The 24597-nt window shown below is 36.1% G+C and overlaps 4 protein-coding genes across 4 annotated transcripts; 2 read left to right on the forward strand and 2 right to left on the reverse strand.

Moving 5' to 3' along the window:
- The first annotated feature begins 1182 nt into the window (after window positions 1-1182).
- Window positions 1183-5715, forward strand: DCTN4-p62 (dynactin subunit 4). The gene is made up of 8 exons (XM_077438906.1): window positions 1183-1391; window positions 1472-1760; window positions 2991-3145; window positions 3217-3382; window positions 3464-3647; window positions 3721-3928; window positions 4363-4499; window positions 4582-5715. Exons 1-8 carry the CDS (start codon window positions 1251-1253, stop codon window positions 4787-4789), a joined length of 1488 nt encoding a protein of 495 aa, XP_077295032.1. The 5' UTR covers window positions 1183-1250; the 3' UTR covers window positions 4790-5715.
- On the reverse strand, window positions 5108-7223 carry Ppox (protoporphyrinogen oxidase). The gene has a single exon (XM_077438907.1). The coding sequence runs from the start codon at window positions 7128-7130 to the stop codon at window positions 5709-5711; it is 1422 nt and encodes a 473-aa protein (XP_077295033.1). The 5' UTR covers window positions 7131-7223; the 3' UTR covers window positions 5108-5708.
- Window positions 7224-8825: 1602 nt separating this feature from the next.
- LOC143916487 (chromatin assembly factor 1 subunit B-like) lies at window positions 8826-11431 on the forward strand. Its single transcript, XM_077437618.1, has 4 exons — window positions 8826-9064; window positions 9489-9719; window positions 9791-9999; window positions 10068-11431. Exons 1-4 carry the CDS (start codon window positions 8933-8935, stop codon window positions 11182-11184), a joined length of 1689 nt encoding a protein of 562 aa, XP_077293744.1. The 5' UTR covers window positions 8826-8932; the 3' UTR covers window positions 11185-11431.
- Window positions 11432-11725: 294 nt separating this feature from the next.
- Prx4 (Peroxiredoxin 4) lies at window positions 11726-23944 on the reverse strand. The gene is made up of 5 exons (XM_077438909.1): window positions 23917-23944; window positions 14367-14740; window positions 14164-14281; window positions 12459-12864; window positions 11726-12385 (listed from the first exon to the last, which is right to left on the reverse strand). The coding sequence occupies exons 2-5, from the start codon at window positions 14530-14532 to the stop codon at window positions 12320-12322; spliced, it is 756 nt and encodes a 251-aa protein (XP_077295035.1). The 5' UTR covers window positions 14533-14740; window positions 23917-23944; the 3' UTR covers window positions 11726-12319.
- Window positions 23945-24597: the final 653 nt, after the last annotated feature.

Raw genomic sequence — 24597 nt, forward strand, 5'->3', positions numbered from 1 at the left:
TTTCTTTATCAAACGATAATACTCATCGTTGATCATGTTTTATTTCAGGCAAAAAGTATTTGTTCAATTCAAGATGAAAATGGCAAATGTATAAATAAAAATTCAAGGAATATAAATTCACTTACAAAACACAATGAGTTGTTTTTTGTAAATCCGTCCGATAATCAATATTCCACATTGTTAATGTTCTAATTGTATTTGTTAAGTGTAAAATTCTAAAAAAAATTAAAAAATATATTAATAAATGTTCAATACAAATAGGTCTGTTCATACCTAGTCAGAACGTACCGACTTCAGCAGGTATCCGGCCGTATGAAAAGTATTCTTTGGTACATTTTGTATTGGTATATTCATACCAACCGTCACGTTTACGCCACGGCAGGCTTACAGCAGTACCCGACATTTCCTGTTCATACCTTACAGCAACATCCGTCAACGTATCGTATCCGTTTTTTTGGCCATCGTGGAAATATACACGCGAATTACGTGCCATGAGTCTGCCGCTTTGCTGTTTTGGACCAATTATCGATAGTGACAGTTGACAGCTATTCAATCTTTCGACATGGTTTTGGCGCAAATATTTAAAAAAAATTTAAATTTTTACGGAAACATTTAAAAAAATTTTGTTCATCATCCACACGCTCCTTATACAGTGTCCAAAACTCTCCTTCGGTTTTTCTATTTTTTAACATGGGATGCACATCAAAACGCCTCCGTGCTTTTTTATTGCCTTCTTGAGCTTCTTCTTCCAACAACAGCGCGATTATACATAATTTTTCGTTCGATAAACGTCGAAACATTTTTGCTGACTTGTATTCTGACGCGTAGCTACGAATGCACGTGTATGCATTCATATTGCAAGTACTCGACAATACGACGTAAGCAATATTGCACCGTATCGTCATGGCCTCTAATGTATAAGTAAGCCGATTTTGCCTTGCACTCCGCCAAATTGCTGTAAACGTGACGTGCCGCAACGTGTAGGTAGATATGAATAGAAATGTAATAAAATGACATATTTGAAACGGAGTCGTGCAGTGCTGAAGCCGTGCAGTGCTGTTAAGTATGAACAGACCTTAACACAACATGATTTTTAATTAAACAATATAAAACTGAAGAAAAATAATAAAACTGACACGAATACATGGCTGTAAAATTGAATATTTAAAGCAATCATCTGTCAATGCGCAAGTTGGCAGTTGGCTAACTCGCATGCCAGTTAGTGGATTCATTCAAGAGTGAAGTTGAGGATGTCGATCCCCGCAGGTTATCCTGTGGAGCGAGCTGGAGTGGAGTACGGATGCCGGTGTGGTCAGAGACGACCTCTGACTCACCTCTACTTCTGCAGACATTGTTTACATCTTCGCTGTCCGTACTGCATCTCTCATGAGGTCACCAGCATACGCCCACTCGCCTAACCTCAAACTCCATATGTCACACTGACATTTCATACATTCATATGTGTTCACAGGTGGATTCGTTGTACTGCGCCAATTGCTTGGAGAACATGCCTTCGTCCGAGGCTCGTCTCAAGAAGAACCGGTGCGGCAGTTGCTTCGACTGTCCCAGTTGTTTTCACACCCTCTCCACTAGGGCTACCAGCATTCAAACCAAGCATTCTAGCGCTAAAGATGAACCGAAAACGGACGCTAAGCCCGATTCGAAAGTTGACCCCAAGGCGCCTAAAAAAATGTACTATTTGTCGTGTTTCAACTGTCGGTGGACTTCGAGAGATGTCGGCATGCCTGATCAACCCGTTGGTGAGTATTTATTCATTTTACATATACATATATTGAATTATTTACTATACAGACGCATTATTTGTACAAATTGTAGCTTTCATTTTATTTTGGATGTGTCCGAATATAAACCGAGTAAGGCTTAATATGTTTAACCTTTCCACCGCGTACGACTACTATACATGTCCTAGCGAACATGCCCTCAGCGCGCGAGACACGCATAGATGTCTTGGAAGTTCCAACCTGTATAAGAGCCGTCTATTGTGTTAAAATTTTATAACTTGGTTGAAAATATTACTAAATGTATACTTTACCAAATTCAATAGATGGCAGTAGTCAAAAAAAATAAATATAGGTTGTAAAATTCAAAAAAATATTACAACCTATATTTATAGTCGAAAACGCGATAACAAAATCCGCAAAAAAGCAGCCGCGTACAGGGCGTGTTCGCTAAATTTGGTGACGCGGGCAAAGGGTTAAGAAATTCAAACAGACAATTTTTGTTATTTATTTATATTTATATTTTTTACACATACCAGGAAAGCATTACAGGCAACCCCAATGCGCCTTCCTGGCCAATTACAAATATTGCAGCATTTTTCATTATATAAGTAACTGAATTACGAGACACTGAAAAACTTGCAAATCAATGAGACATCTATCAAATCGTACACAAACTTATTTACTGCACATTAATCAAACACAAATTATTGGTGACATATTGTATATGTAGGAAGGAATTTGGCCAATTTTTACCGGGAATCGTTTCAACAATGAAATCAGAGAAAATTGGCAAACTCTGATAGGAAACGATCAACCTGGAGTCACAAATCCAGGTCTAACCAGCAGCATACTCTGAAAAATTCATTTTCACTCGAGGCCCGGTCCTGGGATCGAACCCGGCACCTCACGACGCTAAGCAGAAGCTTAACAACCGAGCTATGCTGCTGGCTGGTTATGTAATATGGTGGCTTTCTTTCTGTGAAAATTTGATCTTATTATATTTTGACTTTGAATTATGGACTCCTTATATCGTATTGGCCATATAATCTTTTTTAAAATTACATTTTGTTATATTGGCCTCATACTCATACACACTCTATACATCTTATGTACTTTCTTTATATGATTGCCATGAATTATGAACTGCTTGTATCACATTTTCATTTTAAGCTATTTAAACATTGCACAAGCGTATTGCATATATGTATTACGCTAATTAGTAATGAAGCAACGCATTTTTTTCACAAGCTACTGGAGGATGGCCTGAACAGACGAGTATCTATTCTCAACGCATATCCCAATTGCAAGATCACTACAAGGCTTTAGCGCTTCAAGAGAAGCAGAGCAAACTCGAAAAGGAACGTAAGAAATTTATTATGAGCGGAAAATATATGACTTTGACTGTGAGTAATTTTCTTTTGTTAATTATGCATTAATCCAATATAGAAGAATACTTTATATAAACTTTTTGTAGGATAAAATTGGACTAACTAGTGCAATGGCTCGCGCTCGGGTCACGGGCTCTAGCTCATTGATCACAACGGGTGACGGGGCTCCGATTGCTGGACCGGCCACACCGAATGCAAATCCAAACGATTTACCAGCCGACATATTCACCAAGGAAGTGAATCTCAAATATGGTAATGTCTTGTAACGCTATAAAACAATATTATTGGATGGATTTAAACGTGTTTTATTAATTTTTCTTGCATTTTCTTCAGTTACCAATATGGAACAACGTTTGATTCAACCCGAATATCAACCGGCAACGGTCGATAAATTGTTTCCATCAGCCAAGCAATTGTTCATCAAGCGTTCGCAACGATGTCGTCAATGCGATCACAACGTCACCAAACCGGAGTACAATCCAGGATCGATCAAATTCAAAATCCAATTATTTGCATAGTATGAATCTTCAATTTAAACTTTACGAATAAGTTTGACCTGTATAAGATTGGTTTATTGTTTTTGTTTTCAGTTATCACATTCCAGAGATTCGCATAATATCGTGTGAACCGTTGAAGTCGGGAAAATCTTCCTGTTTAGTTTTAAAATTGTCGAATCCGACCGGACACGAGACGTTTATAAATTTACAAGCTCTCGCAATAGAAGCGACCGTCACGCCCGAAGAAACATCTGAAGAAGTCAAACCAGAAAATGAAGAAATCAAATCGAGATCTCAAGAGGTATGGATTGTTGAAGTTAAACTTGCATTTTTATATATAAATTTGAAGCCAAACTGAGCTGGATACTTTCGCTAATTCTTTCGTTCATTGAAAAGTAGTGACAGCATCAGTATTTGATGTGCGTACATTATCTTAGTATGCCGGTTGACAATATATTTTTGCACTTTTTCTTAAATCACCAATTTCTTGACAATTGAAGGCAATTTTTTCGTCTTTTATGCCATTTGCCAAGAGGGTTGTGTCTGCGTATTATAATTTGAAGTTGCCTTTTTCATTCATTGAGATATTTTCTCAATTTTATGTGAATATTTCCATCATTGAATAGCAAAGGTAACAAAATGTATCCTTGAGGTACTCCTGCAGATTTTTCGAGTCTGATACAAATTTTTCCTTTTGTTTTGGAAAGTGTATTTGAATGTCGTCCTCAATTCTAGATCGACAACGAATTTGCCAAAATGGAAATCACGTGCAATGCCAAATTAGTACCGCCTGAGGAAAAGTTGTGTTTGCCGCAGCGCGACGATGCGTCGGAATATGTGGAGGACACTCACAACTACAATGACGATACTAAGTATGCAAATGTATATATGCGTATCTGCCATATTTTTATAGGTAAGTATGTACATATTTAATTTTTTTGTTTTATTTTGTAGGGTTGTCGTATGGAGAAAGTCTAATAAGCTAGCTGTCAAAATGGAAGTTGTACCCGATGATAATCTAACTGCGGGTGATGACGTTTGTGTTGGGTGCGTTTTGTCGTATACATATACCAACACCGTTGCGAGCACACCTCGAGCTCCGTCGACCCATACCGTATCCCTGAACGTCTATCTTCACCTGGGGAAGGCTGTCGAAGAGTAGATGTTTATTTATGAACCAAATTTCTATATACATACATACTATATTGTAATTTATTTGCTGTTGTACTGTACGACTGTATGAATCTCAATATTGTAATATTATTCTGTCAGTTGAGTTAATATTGCAAAATTGATTGTGTATGTTTGTGCAATACTTAACAGTTTGTTTGTAAGGCCTCACGGCGTGTTGTCGAGGTCTCTGACTGTCGCAGGTTTTGATTAGATTGGAATTTTATTTTAATTATTTATATTAATGTAAGTATAAGATTCATCATAAGAATTTGACTCGTCTTAAAAAAACATTTCTACGCTTAACTTTGAATTTTTTTATTACATATATTATAACATATTTATTACTTAGAGCAGCTTTTCACAACTTTTGCTGTATAAATTAAGAACGATTACAATGTTTAACTCACGCTTCAAGTATTATAATACTGATTAACTCATGAGATTAAAATCCATTTCGTGTATGATTATGTTGTTGCATGCAATATATATTTTTTTCGTATTAATTGCTCATTAGATACAAATGGTATGCAAATTATTTAATATTTAAAAAACATTATGCGATATAATTTATACTTCAATTCACTTACCAAGTCACTATTGAGTCATTGGCAGTTTGAATTTTTTTTCTGTAATATGATCGTTAATTTACACCATTTATATGTACATATATAAAATTGAGTAATGTTTACTTTCAATAAATTATTGTATTATTAGATTCATTTATATTAGACATTTGAACAATAGCAAGAATTTTTGTAGTGCCTTCTTAAATGAAATTGAGTATAATATTGTAGTATTGGAAAGTGCTTTTATATGTATAATTTTTTTGGTAAATAAAGAGATTCAAACAGTGTAATTTTTTAATTAAAATATGTTAACAATCTTACAAAAAAATAAATGTGAATATATTAAGTTAAATTAGTAGATTCTACTGCTGTTAGTGCAGATAAGATTACATCATTCACTCCGACGCCATCATAAGAAGAGCCGCACAACGATAATGGAAGACTTTTATCTTGAATATATTTCCTAATACGTTTAACTCTATCGTGATGTCCGACTACGTATTGCGGAATACACTTCTCCAATATGTTGACTTTATAATTATCAGGCCGATCTTCGATATGTAATATATTCCGTATTTGCGTTTCGGCCACTTCGAGCATCTGACTCTCGCTCGGCTTGTCTCCAAAGTATTCTTCAAACCACTTCCCGCCCATCATCACTGTTATCACAGTGCCCTTTTGATTCGGGAAGCAGCAAGAGTCATAGATTACACCGAGGATTGGAAGCTTTTCCATTGGTGGCACTAAAAACCCGAAAGCGCTCTGCTTAAGAAGATTCTCTGCGTCATATTGTAAATTGATCACGGCCACATTTACGAATGGAATGTTCTTCAACTCTCCGGAGAGTTGCGGATGACTCTTGTCTAACAGCTCGCCGAGTTTGTACGCTGGCAAGCAACTGTAGAGATGATCTGAACAGAAAGCATAGTCGTCTTTGACTTTAATGTTAACTTTTTGATTGTTTTTATAAAATGCAATCTCTTGTATCTTATGATTAGTATACATTGGAATGTTATTTGCTTCCAACGACTTCTCTATGGCTTTTGGCAATACTTCCAATCCTCCTTTTAATGAATAAATGTTCCACTTTTCATCTTTAGCCTTCTGCGCTAAACTTCCCAACACATTTGCGTTTCTTTTGGACTTGTTGAACGCGTTTTTCAGAAGACCTTTAACGACTCCGCCGTGCTTCTGCTCCATATCGAATAGGTGACTTAATAGAAACTTCACCGAAATTTGCTTTGCATCGCCAGCACAGATCCCGCAAAGCATTGGACTTATCGCGTAATCTGCGAGCTCTTTGCCAAACCGACGACTTACAAAATTATACATGGAATCATCGTCCAAGTTCAATTTGGGCTTTGATTTCAAGTCGTGCAATAAAGCCATGGCTAGTGGTTTGGAGAATGGTGGTTTGGTTACAAGTGCACCCATCAAATTCGAAGGTAGTAGATGTAGTTTATTATTGGCATATATCATTCGATTCCGAGCTGCTACATGATCGGACGGTATGGGTAGGACAGCATCAGATAATCCGATATCCTCGATTAGATTCAAAGTATTGGCACCTGGTATGCCTTTTGGCCTGATCGTTCTCGGTCCGGCTTCAAAAAGAAAGTCTGCACGCTGATCAGATTTGACCCAGCCACCACATCTGTCGGAGCCTTCTAATAATAGTAATTTTAGACATGACTTTGAATATTTTTTGCTGAGGTAGTAAGCTGCTGATAAGCCTGAAAGGCCTCCTCCAGCGACGATTGGCATTTTGGTTAGAATCACGCTTGGCTCATGGTATAAATTTTGACAGTTAAACGTCAGCGTCAGCTGTCAAATGTCAACATTTTGGGAGTACCAACTAAGCATAAAAGGTGGAAAATATATTGACCACTGGATTGAGGTGTCGTTTGAGGAATTCGTGATTAAATTACGCTTTTCCTCTCAATCAGGGTTATAGTATAGTAAGGGGGGGGGGGGGCGTACAGTTTAAGGTAATAAAATCATTTATCAAAATATCAAGTTCATCATTCTTCGATAATTCTATTGGTCCCCGGAAAAATATACTGAATTGCACTGAATAGTAGCGCAGTTTCGAGAAGTCATCATTTTCAAAGACGCTCAAAGAGAACTTACGCAATAGAATTTCATAAAAAAAGGTTGGCATCCTCGAATAATATACAAATACCCCTTGATACTTTTATCGTTTTTTTTTTAAATATCGTTTCCCCAACTTTTTTAGAGTATTTCGTCGCAGAGTTTATATATATTCAAAACACAAATAAGATAATATTTTACATGGTGAAACATTTATTTTTCGACAAACATTAACTATTAAAAAAAATGGTAAACGGACTACTAGTCATATGTAATCAGTAGAGATAGGATAGCCAAGGTGCCGCTCATTGTTCCATTGTTGTAAATCCTTTGTAAAAAAGGTTCGGCAAACCTTTAACAATGCACTTACAACATTTGAACAATATGCGGCACCCTCTGGGTCCGGGCTTTAGTAATCAGTCATCAATCAGTCACAGGGCAACCGGTCGCTCTAGATCGGTCACACGGGATCACCCGTCACACTAAAACTGGTCACACCTTAAAACTGGTCACACCCTAAAATCGGTCACGAGAAAACTGGTTGACCAGTTTTCTCGTGACCAGTTTTAGTGTGACGGGTGATCACGCGTGACCGATCTAGAGCGACCGGTTGTCCTGTGACCGGTTCACATTTGACTAGTTATCACCGGACCGTTTCAAACGAATATTCTATATAATATAATCTTTTCCAGTAAAAAACTTGACAATAATTGAGTTCCGGCTCTTTTTTTACAAACCTCCTTTACGTTTCACTTACTATTACATTTAAGAGAACTTTTTTTATATCTCTTCTCTCTTATTGTAAATAGACGCCCTGCATATATGTATGTTTACAAAAAAATATTTTTATATGCTCCAAACTCCTGTTGGATCAGAGGGAAAGTTGAGAAAACGCGTCTCAAGATATTGCAAGTTGGTAGAACGGCGTGTACCGGTAATAATGTTACAGGATTCCTGTGGCGGCTCGTCCATATGAGCTTCGGGGCTGCAGTCCACCCAGTACAGTACAAATTCATGCTATTTTTTCGTCCACATGGGATGCGGGCTGCAGACCTCCCAGTATAGTACATATGCATGCTATTTTTGTTTTCATTCGACCACTGGTTTGTTTAATGAGCTACTACAGCCTGATTAATCTCTGCAGCCCCCCCCCCCCACTAATAATTCTCACGAGCCGCTACTGCAGGATTCTTATAACAAGCTTTTTATTATTTATTTTATAAATCCAAGTAACGACTCGAGTGTTTCCCTTACAGTTCCAAGAGTTTTAGCTACAAAAAATAATACTAATGTTTGTTTATGTTAAAATCTTTATATATTGTTTTTTTTCAATCATATGGTATTAGTTTAACGAAATGGCCGTAAAGTAAAGTGTTAAGTCGAATTGAGGCGGGAAACTGGCGCGAGTGGCTGTCGAAGTGTCAAAGTGAATTCTGTAAGTCTCTGGTGTGAAGTCTCTTCGGCAGATCTTCGAAATGAAGTGTTCGGTGCCGGAAATAGCTTGGCATAACAGAGAACCAGTGCTGTCTGTAGCTCTGCAACCAAACCCTGGATCCGTTTCAACTCCTCTCCGATTGGCATCAGGAGGTGCAGACTCCCACTTGCTGGTACGTACTATATATCAGATTTGTTTTGACAATTTATTATTTTTTGACAATGGATCTAATTACATATCTAAACCATTCCACAATGTATTTTGAAATGGTTTTTAACATTTAGTTGTGCACGTGATGATTCTCTATATGTTCCGGACAACTTAAGACAAATTTTCTTTTATGCTCCTGTCTCATTTGTGTCCTATCTTACATTTTCTGCCGTACCATTCGAATACCATGTATTGTTTTATAAACCTAATCCAGCGATGATGAACTATTTTGAGTTCACACACTAAAAGTCTAAAAGGTTCCATCATATAAAAACCACTGCCTACTACCCATAATTTAGCCACAATCAATATTTTCAAAATATACAACCCTTCTCCATTCTTTTGAACCTGCAAATTGTTTATGAATATTTGAAAAATAATTTCAGATTTGGTACGTCAAGTACGAAGAGGATTTTAATGTATCATTAGAGATCGTAGCCGATCTGGCGAGGCATCAAAAGGCTATCAATGTCGTTCGATGGTCACCTAACGGGGAATTGCTCGCTTCGGGCGACGATGAATCCATCATATTCATCTGGAAGCAAAAGACTGAAGTCGACCCACCACCGCTGGACCAAACCAGCGACGAAGACAGAGAAATTTGGCTACAGTACAAAGTAAAAAATGCTCACTCAACATTATAAAATCATTGATTTAATATTTTTTATATTATTACATTTATTTATAGGTACTGAGAGGACATTTGGAAGACATTTATGACATTAGCTGGTGTCCGTATGGTAATTTTTTAGCCAGCGGTTCTGTCGACAATACCGCTTTTGTATGGGACGTTCACAAGGGTAAAACAACTGGAGTTTTAACCGATCATAAAGGATTCGTTCAAGGCGTGACTTGGGATCCTAAAAACCAATACATAGCAACCATGTGTAGTGACAGGTTAGTATTGATTGATCAATTCCATAATCGATGGTGCAATTTATTTTTAATTCAACGAAATGTTATAGTGTGTTTCGGCTATTCGACATCAACACGAAGAAAGTCGTCGGTAGGAATTCAAAGACGACTCTTCCAGTTCCACCAACGCACCACTTACACGGACAAACCTTCAAATTATACTACGATGGTTCTTTGCAATCATATTTCAGACGATTGGACTACTGTCCTAATGGAGAATTGATAGCAGTTCCGACTGGGTTCATCGAGAGCGATGAAAATGGTGTTGTAAGTCACTTAAACGTCGCTTACATCTACAAAAGGTCTCAAATTAAAAGCCCTGTTTGTATGCTACCGTGCGGCGAGTCTCCTTCGCTCGTCGTCCGCTGGAGTCCCGTTACGTATGAGCTACGAGAAGACGGCCCGTCGCCGAAGATCCGCTTTCCGACACCTCATCGGTTTCTGCTCGCCATCGCCACCAGATCTACAATTCTAATCTACGACACGCAGCAGTCGACTCCACTAGCCGTCCTCACCAATATACACTACACGAGAATTACAGACTTAACCTGGTCACCGGACGGTAGCTTATTAGTTGCGTCTAGCACTGATGGCTTTTGTTCTATAATCAGATTCTCGCAAGGCGAACTCGGTGTAGCCGTTAAGAGTTTGAAAGTAATCGACACGGGAATGACTGATGCATCCAATAAAGAGAATGTGCAAGGTAGCGTCAATAAATCAGCGAACATAACACCGAATAAGAAAAAGGAAGTGAATAAACTGACGCCAAAGTCGAAAACGCTGACGCCGTCGGGTAAAAAGAAGCAAGCGTTGAATAAAAAAGATGAAGAGGCTGATGATAAGAGTGTGGTGCTTTTGGACGAAGCTGCGATGGAAGCGTGGTCTCAAGATGGTTTAAATTCGAGTAATAAAAGCCCGAGTGCCGAATCAAACATGAATGAAATGATAATTGACGATCCGACTGAAGATATTAAGATGGTGTATGAGGAGTCGCAGACCGAGGCTGCGGAAGATTCGGCTAAATCTTCTTCTCCTGAAAAACCAGTTGAAATGTCTCCAATTGTACCCGTAACTGTCGATTCGGCTAAAGTTTTACCGAAGACGCCAAGAAGAGTGAATTTCATTACACTCTCGAGTCCGAAGAACAAAAAAAATATTAAAGATTAATTGTTGATGGTATTATAGCATAAATTGACACATTTAATACTTTATAAAGGTGTAATCTTTATATAATGAATATCTGATTTAATGGTATTTTTAATATACATATTAGATTGATCTCAAACTATTGACACGTGAAGAAAAATATTAACTAAGGTGTTTTGAGCTTTTTCTATATTGGAGTGGCACAAAAGTCGGCTATAGTTTGAATGGATAATGATAAGGATAATATCATTGACGATAGAAAATTATGAAAAAAAAATGAAACATTTATTCTTTTTATCATGGCATGACATTGAAACTTCTAATTAATCCAGTTTTCGGGATTTTTTAAGGAAATTTCTTAATATTAATTTTCTTTTGAATGGAAAGGTTTCACAGACTATAATGTTATTGGGGGATGATGGCATAATGTTGGGGGCTTTAAGGATCAACTTTATTAGTTCATACTTAAAACATGGCCGAAATGAGGATTTTGATTAATAAATGTGTTTTTTTTTCTTTTAACTGCCGTACATATTATGTATACATTTAAAATATTTATAATAAAATTAAATAATTATCGTTTATTGAGCCTTAATATTCAAAATGAAATCACACAACTTTAGTTTAATAGTTGTAATTTTTTTATTATGAAATAAATATATTTTTTTAATCGTTATTGGCGTTTTTAATGTATTTATTCGGTCAGTATAAAATTTCGATTTTATTTAAAACATGTATAGGAACACATATATACAAATCAATTTTTACTTTGAATAAATGTGATATATTGTAATTCACAATTTTTTTTTTAAGTACATATATGTATATATTTATAATTATAATTATTATTTGATTAAGGTAGTTTTAAGTAAAAATCATTAAAATTTTAGTTATATATTTTTTTAATAAAAAAATGTAAAACTATTGACAAAACCTTTTTAAAAAAATGGAAGAGAGTTTCTTTTTCCTAGTTTTTTTTTTAATACCTATTTAATATCACAAGTATGTATATATGTATGTAGCGAGTCACACAGTTTGTACACATCAGGAACTAGACCGATCGAAAAAATCAGTCATACGGTGTTTGGATTTGAAATTATTATAAACTATAGTTAAAGCTGTGAAATATATGTAAAAGTAAAGGAATCGTACAAAATTACAGTTCACTATTTTTCAATACTTTCTCGAAATACTTCTTCTTCTCCACCGGGTTCGGTATAATCTGCAATCAAAACACATTTAAGTATACATGCATTGGTTTAAAGCTTACGGTTGATTTCATGTATCCATCATACCGTATCTTGTCCCGGTTTCCATCCAGCAGGACACACTTCTCCGTGATGGTCCGTGTATTGGAAGGCTTGCACAAGTCTCAGGGTTTCGTCCACGGATCGGCCGACCGGTAGATCGTTCATTGTGATCTGGCGTAGGATTCCCTTATCGTCGATGATGAACAAGCCTCTCAACGTGTGACCCAAGTCCTCTAGATACACTCCGTAATCTTTGCCTATGGCGTGTGTGATGTCGCTTAGGAGGGGGATTTTAATCTTTCCGAGACCGCCTTCCTTTCTCGGAGTGTTGATCCACGCCAGGTGGGTGAAGTGCGAGTCGACCGAGCACGCCACGACTTCCGTGTTCAGCTTACTGAATTCATCGATTCGGTCAGAGAATGCGAGTATTTCTGTCGGACAGACGAAGGTGCTGAAATATTTGCAGAGTAAAAATATCAATGTTTGAACAGATGAAAGACGAGTCTTTGTCTCGGTATGACGGTTTACATGATTCGAAAAATATATAGACATGTGTCGTGCACTTGGATTGTATTATTTTGCAGAAACGTTTTATGTACACTGTAATGTATTTGTCGTGTAAATTTTATGCAACAACTGTTTTTGCGATATTGTTTAATCGTGACTATTTTTTTAATCTATTGATATATTTTTCTGCGTTAGCAGAAAGTCGATAAATGAAATTGATTTCAAATTAAAATGGATTTTTATCTAAAAACCCATTGAAAATGAGGACTGGCAAGTTTTAAGTGTTTCAAAATGGAGGACTGAATTGTTTGAAATGATTCAAAATGGAGGACTGGAAAGTTTGAAATAAATAATATTGGACAATTGCAAGCTATCTAATGAAATTTTAGATACACTTATAAAGTTATCAACTCAATTTTTTTGATGTTATCAGAGATAATGAAAAATAATTACGTGAAAAAATAGTAATGGATGAAAAATAATGCGATCATTATTTTTGACCTTCTCAAGCACTGATTATTGGTTATTTTCATCTCTTTAGCCAAACGATGTGTGGGATGGTTTACTACATACATACGATACTGAATAAAAAAAATGAGCTAATAAAAGTGGAAATAGATCAAAATAGTACTAATTAACTTGAAGTATATAATTGCCAAATAGATTGTTAGTATAAATATAAGTAAATTTTCAATTTGTGGTTCATATTTAAAAGGTTGTGGCTATTTGCAGGTAATATATCTGCGAATTATTGGCTATTTGCAGGTACTATATCTGACTATACAAGGCTTTGAGCCTGTCGCAGATATAGTACCTGCAAATAGCCAATAATTCGCAGTTATAGTACCTGCAAATAGCCAATAATTTGCAGATATATAGTACCTGCAAATAGCCACAACCTATTTAAAATCGATAAACGTTACAAAGATCGACTGCAGATTTAATTATGCATGATAAAATACTTATGAAAGGTACAATTTTTGGACATGGGCTACTGAGTATACGAGTCAGAAGAGTTTGGGAACCGCTCATTTACAATGTTATTTATAAATAACTCTGAAGAAATGATTAAATATCTAAAGACAAGCTTATAAATTGAACCATCGTAGACACCCTAAGTAAGCCGTCTGTCGACGTTATCAAAAAGTAGATTAAATATGACCCAAATGAAGACGAGCTGAATATGTGACAGATTATCAAGACGTGCAAGACACAAGGGTCGTCCACACATAAGCAAACTTACAAATCTAGAGGATAGAAGAAGAACACGAGATATTTCCCTAGGAAGCTGGACATCGAGAGTTGGGTGAATTCACCGTTGACTACAGCCGTCGCTTCCCAATCCGGAGCTTGCTTGGATACTGAAATCAAATCGGACAAGGGTATAGTGGTATTTATAGATGGGATAGGACGATAGGCTCTCAAGCCAAGAGTGTGGGTACTCACTGACTGCTTTGGTGACCTGCAACCTGTGGTCTACTCTTCGGTTGCCCTCGGGGAATACATTCCCGCCGCCGAATGAGTAGCAGCTTCCGTCTTCCAAGTTGGTGAAGACCACTCCGAAGAGGCTCAGCGTCACCAGTGTGATGGTCAAGCGCGACAGGTCCAACATGACAGGTGTCGACAATCAACACACACACACGCACCTTCCCTGACAGCGACCGTGGCCGCACTGACGTGACACCGGCTTTGGATCAAACGTCACTTGTTCATGGGTTTCGTGAACACGTTGTGACGTTCGCGAGTTTAGCCACGCGTCTGCTACTTAAGTATGTACTTGGTTACTTGGCTACCTGTTTAACTGTCATGATTTTCTGTCTCTAGAAAAAACACCTAGGGATACATTGACTTTATTTTCTATAACCGGACAAAACAACCGAGATTTAAACATGCAAAATGTATATGTTACGGCCGGTAAACGGACTACTAGTACTTGTACATGATAATAATTTTCTAACAATTAACAATATTAACTAATTTGGATTATATTTTTTACTCTACGTCACTTAGAGGTTTAAAACAAAATTTTAACAGTAAACACGCTGACAGTGACAGTTCACACACACGCGCAGAAGACTTTGCGCCCGTCGCAGATATAGTACCTGCTAATAGCCAATAATTTGCAGATATAGTACCTGCAAATAGCCACAACATATAATAATAGAAGCAGAGAAATGTTATAATAATAGAAGCGCCTTTATGAATAAATAAATTGTTTAAATATTACGCGATACGTCTCCATAACTACGCTACAACGCACGGAATATAATCAGGTTCATCACATATTCACTACAGAAATTAAAGCTTTATTTTGATATAGATTTATTTACAATTTGAGTATATGGTCTGTCCTTGGGAACTCTTAAATTAACGTGTAATGTATAGCTTCAACAAAAAATATGTATAATATAAAATGAACGATGTTTATATTAATTGAACTTAAATAATTGGTCATTAATATAATTGAGTATTCGGCGCCACCAAGAGAAATGTTTTTAGATTTATTTAAAAATAATTTTTACATTTATCTGGTGCCACCCCTGAAAGTTTATGTAGAATACGGGCGATCGCCATGACACTTTTAAAAACTGTCAAACTATGATGTTAATTGAATAATACATATGTTACTTAAATGATAAATTTATTTTTAAAAATGTATCCCTTGTTTTTTCTCATGACTGCTATAAACTGGAAATTCGAGCGACTCTGATTCAGATGTCACATTTCTTTTTTATACTATAATGTATGTTGTACAAAAGTGTAATTGTAGTTATTAGTTTTATGTATGTATTCATAAAAGAAAAATACAATATTGTAGTTCATTATTTAAATTAAAATGAATATGTTCATTATATTATGATTTCAAAGTTTCAATTGGCTAAATTAAAAAAAATAGTCACAGGAGGTGCCACTACCTGCATATGTTGGTCGATTCATAAACTGAGTAATTAATTCCTGTTTATTTCCTGAAATGAGGCGATATTTTTGACAAACTCATGAAATAATTTCGTAACTATAAATAATAATATATTAAATATAATACATTCAGTAATGTTAGAGAATTCCCATTTTTTCGAATATTACATTCGAATGGCGAACAATTGTAATATTTTTCTGATATTAAAATGTAGGCGCTATTTTTAAAATTATTGACATTCAAAAGCATTCGAATTTAAAAAATTCAAAATTGCTAAAAATAATCCAACAAAACTATTCGTATATGCAAACAGATGAAACCGAATAAATAAATACATATATGAGTATACTTCATTCTGCTTTATATATTTGTTTTATCGATTTAATGTCATTTCAAACGAAAACGAATAGGAGATTATTGTGAAGTAAGGGAAGGGGGTGGGGGGGGGGGGGGGAGGATTTTTCTTTCGTAGAAGACTGTGGCTTGTCAAAATATTTTTCATCAAAACTTGATTGACATCTATGACAAGAGAAAATTGTCGACGTTTGTTGAAAAAAAAACATTTTTTTCGTCGAATATGAACAAGACCCTGCTGTTTCATATTAAGTAATATTAAATTTTGTACCTACATATACAATACGATAAGATTGAATACATATGTATATGTGTACATAATATTAGTTTTTATTATATTTATTCTAATTTTAAATTCGCTATTTTTAAAAAACACTTTTAAATTAAAAAAAAAAACAAAATAAGTATTCCCAGTCTGAAAAAAATTGCTCAAATAAAGTCAGGCGATCTTTATTAAATTGCTAGCTACGATACAAATATTGTGATTGAATAAAAAGCCAAATACCAGCTAATGTGTTTTTTTTTTGCATAGATATATACCAGGAAGGCTTGACAGGAAGACCCCAATGCGCCTTCCTGGATAATTAATTACAAACAATGTAGCATTTTATTATTACATAAATCACTGTATTTCGAGAAGCTGAAGAACACAAAATTAACAATTAATTAATGAATTAATCCATAGAGACATCTATGGATTTTTAGACTTGTACATAAATTTTTACAAATTGTACATACATTAATACAGAAGATTTGTGACAGCAGGTAGGATGATTTTTTGGAAAAAGTCGGAATTTTCGACAGGGTGGACCCTCTAGGCTCAAAAGCGAGGCTCGGTCGACCCGCTCCTTCCTGTCATTGGTTGCTCTTTGCGAGTACTAAGTATTGCCGTGCACTGAATTAACTCGACTTTTACCTGATGAAATACTCCCGACATATACTGCCTGGTTCGCATATAATTTCGAACGGTTGGGCAGCGTACGGAAATATTCCGAATTCCGGTAAAAGTGGTTATAATTTCGTAGATCCGAATGATAGTGAACTACATATGCAAAATGTGGAAAATATGTGGATGAGTGTGAAACGAAAGATGAGGCGTCAATTTGGCGGGTCTACGTGACGAGACAGAATGTTAAATTACAGAAAACACAAATATCGGAAGGCAAAGATCGAAAATCGAAAGATCTTAAGTCGAAAGATCAAAAAAAAAAAAAATGGTGCATGGTAAACGGTACATACTCACTTAATTTGCGCGAGCAGGATACAACAGGAACAAGAGGAACATGCTTTTCCTCCCGTATTCTGCGCGCGCACATTAATACGGGAGGAAAAGCCTGTTCCTCTTGTTCCTGTTGTATCCTGCTCGCGTTTACTTTTTTTTTTTGATCTTTCGACTTGAGATCTTTCGATTTTCGATCTTTGCCTTCCGATATTTGCGTTTTCTGTAATTTAACATTCTGTATCGTCACGGAGACCGCAATTTGGCACAACGCGTGCCCGTTTTGATTCATATTTAGATGAATTTGTATTGAACCACAAACGAATGCGTGTATATTCCATTTGCAATATGTGGAATATTTCCGTACGCTGTCCAACCGTCCGGAATTACATATATGCGAACCAGGCAGTATATGTCGGAGTATTTCATCAGGTAAAAGTCAAGTTAATTCACGGCAATACAAAGAGTAGCCAATCACAGAAAGGAGCGAGTCGACTGAGCCTCGCTTCCGACCCTAGAGAGTCCTTCTTGTCGAGAATTCCGATTTTTTTGCCAATTTTAAGGAACCGTTTCAACAATGATCAGATAAAATTGACAAACTCTGATAAGAAACGATCGACTTGGACTCACAAACATCCAAGTCTTACCAGCAGTATGCTAAAGATTAGCCCAGGATCGAACCCAATAATCTCTTGGTGCTAAACATAAACGCATCCACTGAGCTATACTGCTGCTGTTGTGTGTTATAGCTAGAGGCAGTGGCGGACTGGCCATACAAGCGAACATGCCCGATGGCATGTGGGCCCCACTATCTGTTAGAAAATATGGGCTCCTCAGTAAAATTAAATAACTTTTTAACTATGTATTTCACGTGTGTAAAAATTTATAGGATATTGCACTTTGGGAACTAAAGTTTGGGTATTTCAACAAAACAAATTTCTTACGATATATGTACACAAACAACTAATACCTGCTTTAACAGCCCAAGGATCGGTTAACTTTTTTTATTAGGCTCGAAATGTAAGTTTCATCATTTGCTTGGGCCCTTTTGCCGGGCCCATTTCCAACCTCAAGATTATGTATATACCAATACCTATGTAACAACTACCTACTTTAATAAAAATGGGAATAAACAAATTTTCGTGAATAATATAAACTGAATTGCTTAAAACAATTTTGATAGGACGATTCATCATCAACCAGCGATTTAAATTTACTTCATACTTTCAAAATAACATTTGATTATACTTCGATAATATAGTAAGATTTAAATACACAATTTTAAACAGTTTCCGAATATAAAATCTATTCCTAATCTAGACACATCCATGTAAATAGAAATATAGGATAGGGGCCCCCTTCCCAAAATCCCGATTTTCGATTAACATTAATTGAAAATATTGTGCATTTTTTTCAGGGACGTAATTTGGGGGTTATAGGGGGGCATTTTTTTAACCATGGGTGGGCCCCCTTTGACTCCTGGCATGCATTGATTTCAGTCCCAGTCCACCACTGGCTAGAGGTAGGATAGTTACAGTGCTATCCATTGTTTGGCAAACCTTTAACAATGCATTTACAACCTTTGAACAATACACGGCCCCCTCAGGCTCCGGTGACTAGTTATAGCATCGTTTTATACATATAATTTTATGGGATGCAACGATGTGGTACAGAATGTAAAGACGCTCAGCAGGGGGAATGTGCAGAATGTTCAGTTGTTAGTTCCACCATAAACATATCGGAAAATTTGACGGTAGCCATCATATTTTGGTTGATAACAGCCAACAGCCGAGACGGATTGTCGCCGGAGTCATAATCGCAGATGGGTCACGATCGATGGCCATTTTGTTCCTCGGGAAGGGGTTGGGCGAATTGGGAGGAGGTGTTATGTCCTTAACCCTTTCCCGTCCGGTAATGACCGTCAGCCGGCGCGCACAAAGTTGTTACCCGTAACGAGCTGGTTATCTAATCATTCTCGGGCGTAATTAGCGCCCTCCTCGCCGCGCAGATTCTTAGCGAATTTGTTCTAATTAATCGTTAAGTTAATGAAGCGGATCCAGCCGGGGAACAATGACTCGTGCGCCGACCAAACTTTGTTGCACGTACAACGCAAATTTGTCCAGGGGTTGGGATTTCGGGGGTGGGATGGGCACGGGGGCTGGTCGGTGGGCAGCTCGTTAAAGTTGAACCTTCCGACCTCCAAGAACAATGACCGAATAGGCAACCCTGGTATCGGATGCACGATCGTATTTTGTCAACCCTGATCTAATAATCATATTTGTGACTCATCCATTAAAAAACAACGGTTATACTATTTGATATTGTATTTAATCTATTATCTCTGGCTTTTTTATTTTGATCAATGGGAGCAGAAAGATCACCTGTAATGCTACAATAACCCGACCTTTTAAATCTAATATACGTATTATATAATTTCGAAAGAGACTTTACTTATATTTATTTATTTTTATTTAATTTACACCAAGAAGGCCTAACAGGTAAACCCAATGCACCTTCCTGGCCAAAGACAATTATATAAACATATATGCACACCATCCATATATACACAAATTCTTACACGTATACACAAATACACATACATACATTCATAAATATAAAAATACACATATATACATATACATACATACACACCTACACATATATATATATATATATATATATTCACATATACATACATACACATATACATATACATATACATATACACATACACATACATTACAAACATTATACATGCATATACACATAAACACATAAATACACATAAATAAAGATAAATTACTCATATACATATATATAAAAATAAAAAATAGCATACATATATAAATAAAGATAAAACCAACATACATACACATTATGCTAAATAATAAAATTACAAAATGAAAACAACATGTGTAAATATGTATGTAGCTAGAAGTCATTTAAAATATGCTGCCTGACAGAACTGTATGATGAAGTAAAAACATCAAGGCTCCCGGAAAGCAGGTTAAATAGTCGAATGGCTCTTGAAAGGGGTGAGTCATCAAGCACATTAGTTCTGGCCCGAATAGGCAGGAATAGAGTTCTGGAGCGAGATTCGCTCAGTTTCTCAGGTACTCTAAGTTTAAGGTTACACAGAACTTCAGGAAGATGACATTCACCCCTTAGAATTTTTAGAAAAAGCTTACCAAGATGATTGTTTCTACGTGAAGCTAAGGAGTCAAAGCCCAAGGAGCTCATGACAAACTTACTGGGAAATAAGTAGGGATAGCGCCCAAACTCTCTCATGTAGAGATAGCGAAGAAATTTTCTTTGCACCCTCTCTAACATTAGCGTGTACCTTAAATGATTAGGACTCCATATGGCCGAACCAGATTCAAGCAAACTGCATATATGTATGTATGTATGTAAGTATTGTTCGTTGGGAAACGAAAGCAACACATTCGATTTTTTTTTTTTTCGATTCATAGGTGCCGATTCAGAGGATTTGAAGTCTCTGGGCGCAAAGGCTCTGGGGGGGGGGGGGGGGGCGCCAGATTTCGGTATACATATAATTTCGGAAGAGTATATATGTTCGTTTGTTCGTGAGAGTCAATTTAATAAAAAAAAAAACAAATGAGTATTCAAATAAATTTATATAAAATAAAACTATTCAAAGAAATTTAATAAAATGTTTACTATTAGATTAGTCATGTTTAAGCGGTTTATATTACAAAATACCGACTGGAAAAGTGTGTAATTGTGGTTGTTAATAATGACTCCTTTCTGTTGCTTTTCTTTCCTTTATTGAAGAAGAGAAGAGGGACTGCCGGCTGGTGTGTGGTGATTGGCACATCACCTATCGAATGTTAAATTGATACTACTATTAATGAACACAGTGCACCGTCACTGAAACGAAAACAACACATTATATTTTATTTTTTCGATTCATAGGTGCCGATTCGATTCGAAGTCCACTGGTGCAAAGGCGTCGAGGGCGAAGCCCAAGGGGGCGGAGCCCTAGGGGGCGCAGACGCTGGATTTTGGTATACATATAATTTCGAAAGAGAGTTTGTTTGTTCGTGACAGTCAATTTAATAAGAAAAACAAATGAGTATTCAAATAAATTTATATAAAATAAAGCTATTCAAATAAATTTAATAAAATATTTACTATAAGATTAGTGATGTTTAAGCGGTTTATATTACAAATACCGAGCGAAGCCGGGTAAAGCCACTAGTAATAAATAAGAAATGCTTAAGATACATATTTCATCTACTATGTACGAGTCCTCGAGTCCTCGCCACTGCTGGTTAGATTTGGGGGTTTTGTGACTTCAAATCGATCGTTTCCGCCTGCAGCCCTCTTTTTAATTTATCTATGTTTATTTTCCATATAATTTATATATGCGTTCTAAGACTTACATACATATAATTCATCCGTATATACAACTTTCATATTAAATCGTAATAAATTATTAATATTTCTTCCTTAGAGGAGGCCGGGGGGGGGGGGGGGGAGGATAATTCTATTTTATTGAGGATAAGGATAAAAATATCAAAAACAAAATTTTCCTCTTCAATATGTTTAATAACAACAAAAATACACCGCAGGCGATAATTCTTAAATATAAATGTACATATTTATGAAGTTATGAATATTTGAGATGACATATTTTTATATATTAAAAGCAAAACAACCAAAATATCCCAAAATGGCTTGTAAAAAATATATACCTAAAGCTGGCGCTATCCAGATTTATTCGGGCGGATAAAATCTAAGAAAAGATTACGATTGGTGGTTATTAAAAATGTTAAAAAAAATGGCATTGCTTGGGTGTTTTTATATGTCAGCCCTTTGACTCAAACTCGGTTGTTTTTTTATTTATTATACATGTATGTATAATATATTGAAAACTGTGGAATTAAATATAGAAAAAACACACGTGCCCTGCGTCACCTTGGTTTTTTTTTGAGAGCCACGTTTTTAAATGTAGGACCTGTTTGTTAGGAGACATAGATGGTAATGTAAGATGAGAATCGTTGAGCAGCTTAAAACATTGTTTACTTGACGGAGCGCCGCAACGATCTAAGCAACACATTATGCATGCAAACTTCATGCATGCCAACTTTATCATTCATACATGCATTCTTCTAGGACAGCGGTTCCCAACCTTTTTTGACTCGCCTACCACTTGGTAATACATTACGCTAAATTGTGCCACCATATAAAAATGATTGTATTTCATGAAATTTGCTATCGCAAGTGTAAATCTATAGTATGGAATGTAAAGACGCAATGGATGTAATCCACCTCACAGAGTACAGCGGTCGGATTGGATGCCGTCTCACTTGCACCCAACACATTATTCCCAACCCAAAAATTCGTATTGTTACATGAAAGTTATTCATCTTTATTTATCGTATTAATACGATGTTTGTAATATCTGACCATAGATGTCAGATATTGTTTAGATTTACATGTATCTATGAAATAATTATGTGGATCAGGAAGGCGCATTTGGGGTTTACCTGTTAAGCCTTCCTGGTATATTTGTATATATGTATGTAAATTACGCGTTACAACCATATACACAAGCATTTAAATTGCAATTATCGCTTAAGTTAGTACGTTTAGATAGAAAAGAAAAATATTGAGATAGAAAACCAATCCTTATAAACGTGGTGAAATAAAAAATTTGCCAAATAAATGAAAAATAGCACGGAAAAAAATCCGTAAAAAAAATATATTTTTGACTTTTAAAATTCGCTAGACAATTAATTATAAGTATTTTAAAGCAATGAAATATCACAATCAATAGGAAAAACATCTGACTATTGATTCCAATACTCACTTTGAGCATAGCAATACTAGATTTTGAGTTAAAGACCGCAAAAGCCAAAAAAATGTAAAAATCGCGCATTTTTTTAAACGCTCATATCTCGTAAACGATCACCAACCAACAAAAATCATTATCATATTCGAATTCAGTGGGTCAAAGTTAGTAGAGAGTGGTTAGTCTCTGCTCTGGTAACTCAAAAACGTGATTTTTTGTTGCTCAGTGTTATTAGTCGCCAATACAGTTCAAATATATGCATTTGTTTCCTATCTTATGTATGTAATAATTGTTTATTGCGCGTGTGCTCGCGTGCCTACGTGTCAAGTGCGTGTTGATGTTCGCTAATAAGCTCTCTTTCTCCCCTTGGAATCGTATATCAACGAAAGAGACGTGGCATAGTATGGGCTTTGCGTATGCGCGTCTCATTTGCTCCATCTCTCTTTCTCCCCTTGGAATCGTGGAAAGAGATGCGGCATATAATAATATTTAAAATTTAATGAATTTTTTTGAAAAAAAAATCGTATTTTTAATTTATTCTTTTTTTAATTTCGGACAATCCTTATGGAAGCTTACGTTGATACGAATTGCGATTCGTACAAGTATGTGTACACAGGCCACTAGTATATAATATTTAGATCCCGACCAATATAATTTTTAAAATACACCTTCGTGAGGTTACAACACTTACATATTCGTGTACAATGTATATGATGGATTTTGAGTCTATTTCTCGGAATAAAATCGACGCTTTCAGCATCTTTCCATTCTCCCATTGTTATGTAAATAGGAATTGAATCAATCGAATGCGAAGACAGGTTGTTTTGGGTCTAGTGCTTTTGGCCGGAGCTCAACCACTACTACTACCTACCACCTACTCGGTTTTTGTATGTTGAGAAATAACCAGAATAGGTGAAAATAACCCTACGACTGAAAGGAGTGGTAGGAGGGAGAACTGAGAAGAGTGGAATGGTTGCTTGGGTTAAGGTGGATATTTCATTACCGAGTTCAACTGGCATTTTTCCCAAGCACTTATGTAGTTAATCCCCTCCAGTCCGTTCACTGGTTACTACTACTACTGCTACCTATGTATATAATACTATACTATACATATAATACTACCACTCGAGGTCATTTTTCTTTTTCATTTTCGGACGTGTTATTTGCGGCAATTTTTCTATACTGCTTTGTGTGTACAACCCAACCGATAAAATCTCTCAGGAATATTATGTTATTTTACTGTGTTAACTGTTTCTAGAATAACAGGGTGATTTTGAGTGAGTTGAGGATATTGAAATTACTTGTGTATGAAATTCAACTAACCCTTTACATCGCTGGTCGCCACGCGGGCTTTTATTGGCCGTAAAAATTC

The sequence above is a fragment of the Arctopsyche grandis genome, chromosome 9 (assembly GCF_051622035.1).
Source record: "Arctopsyche grandis isolate Sample6627 chromosome 9, ASM5162203v2, whole genome shotgun sequence".
Taxonomy (NCBI): domain Eukaryota; kingdom Metazoa; phylum Arthropoda; class Insecta; order Trichoptera; family Hydropsychidae; genus Arctopsyche; species Arctopsyche grandis.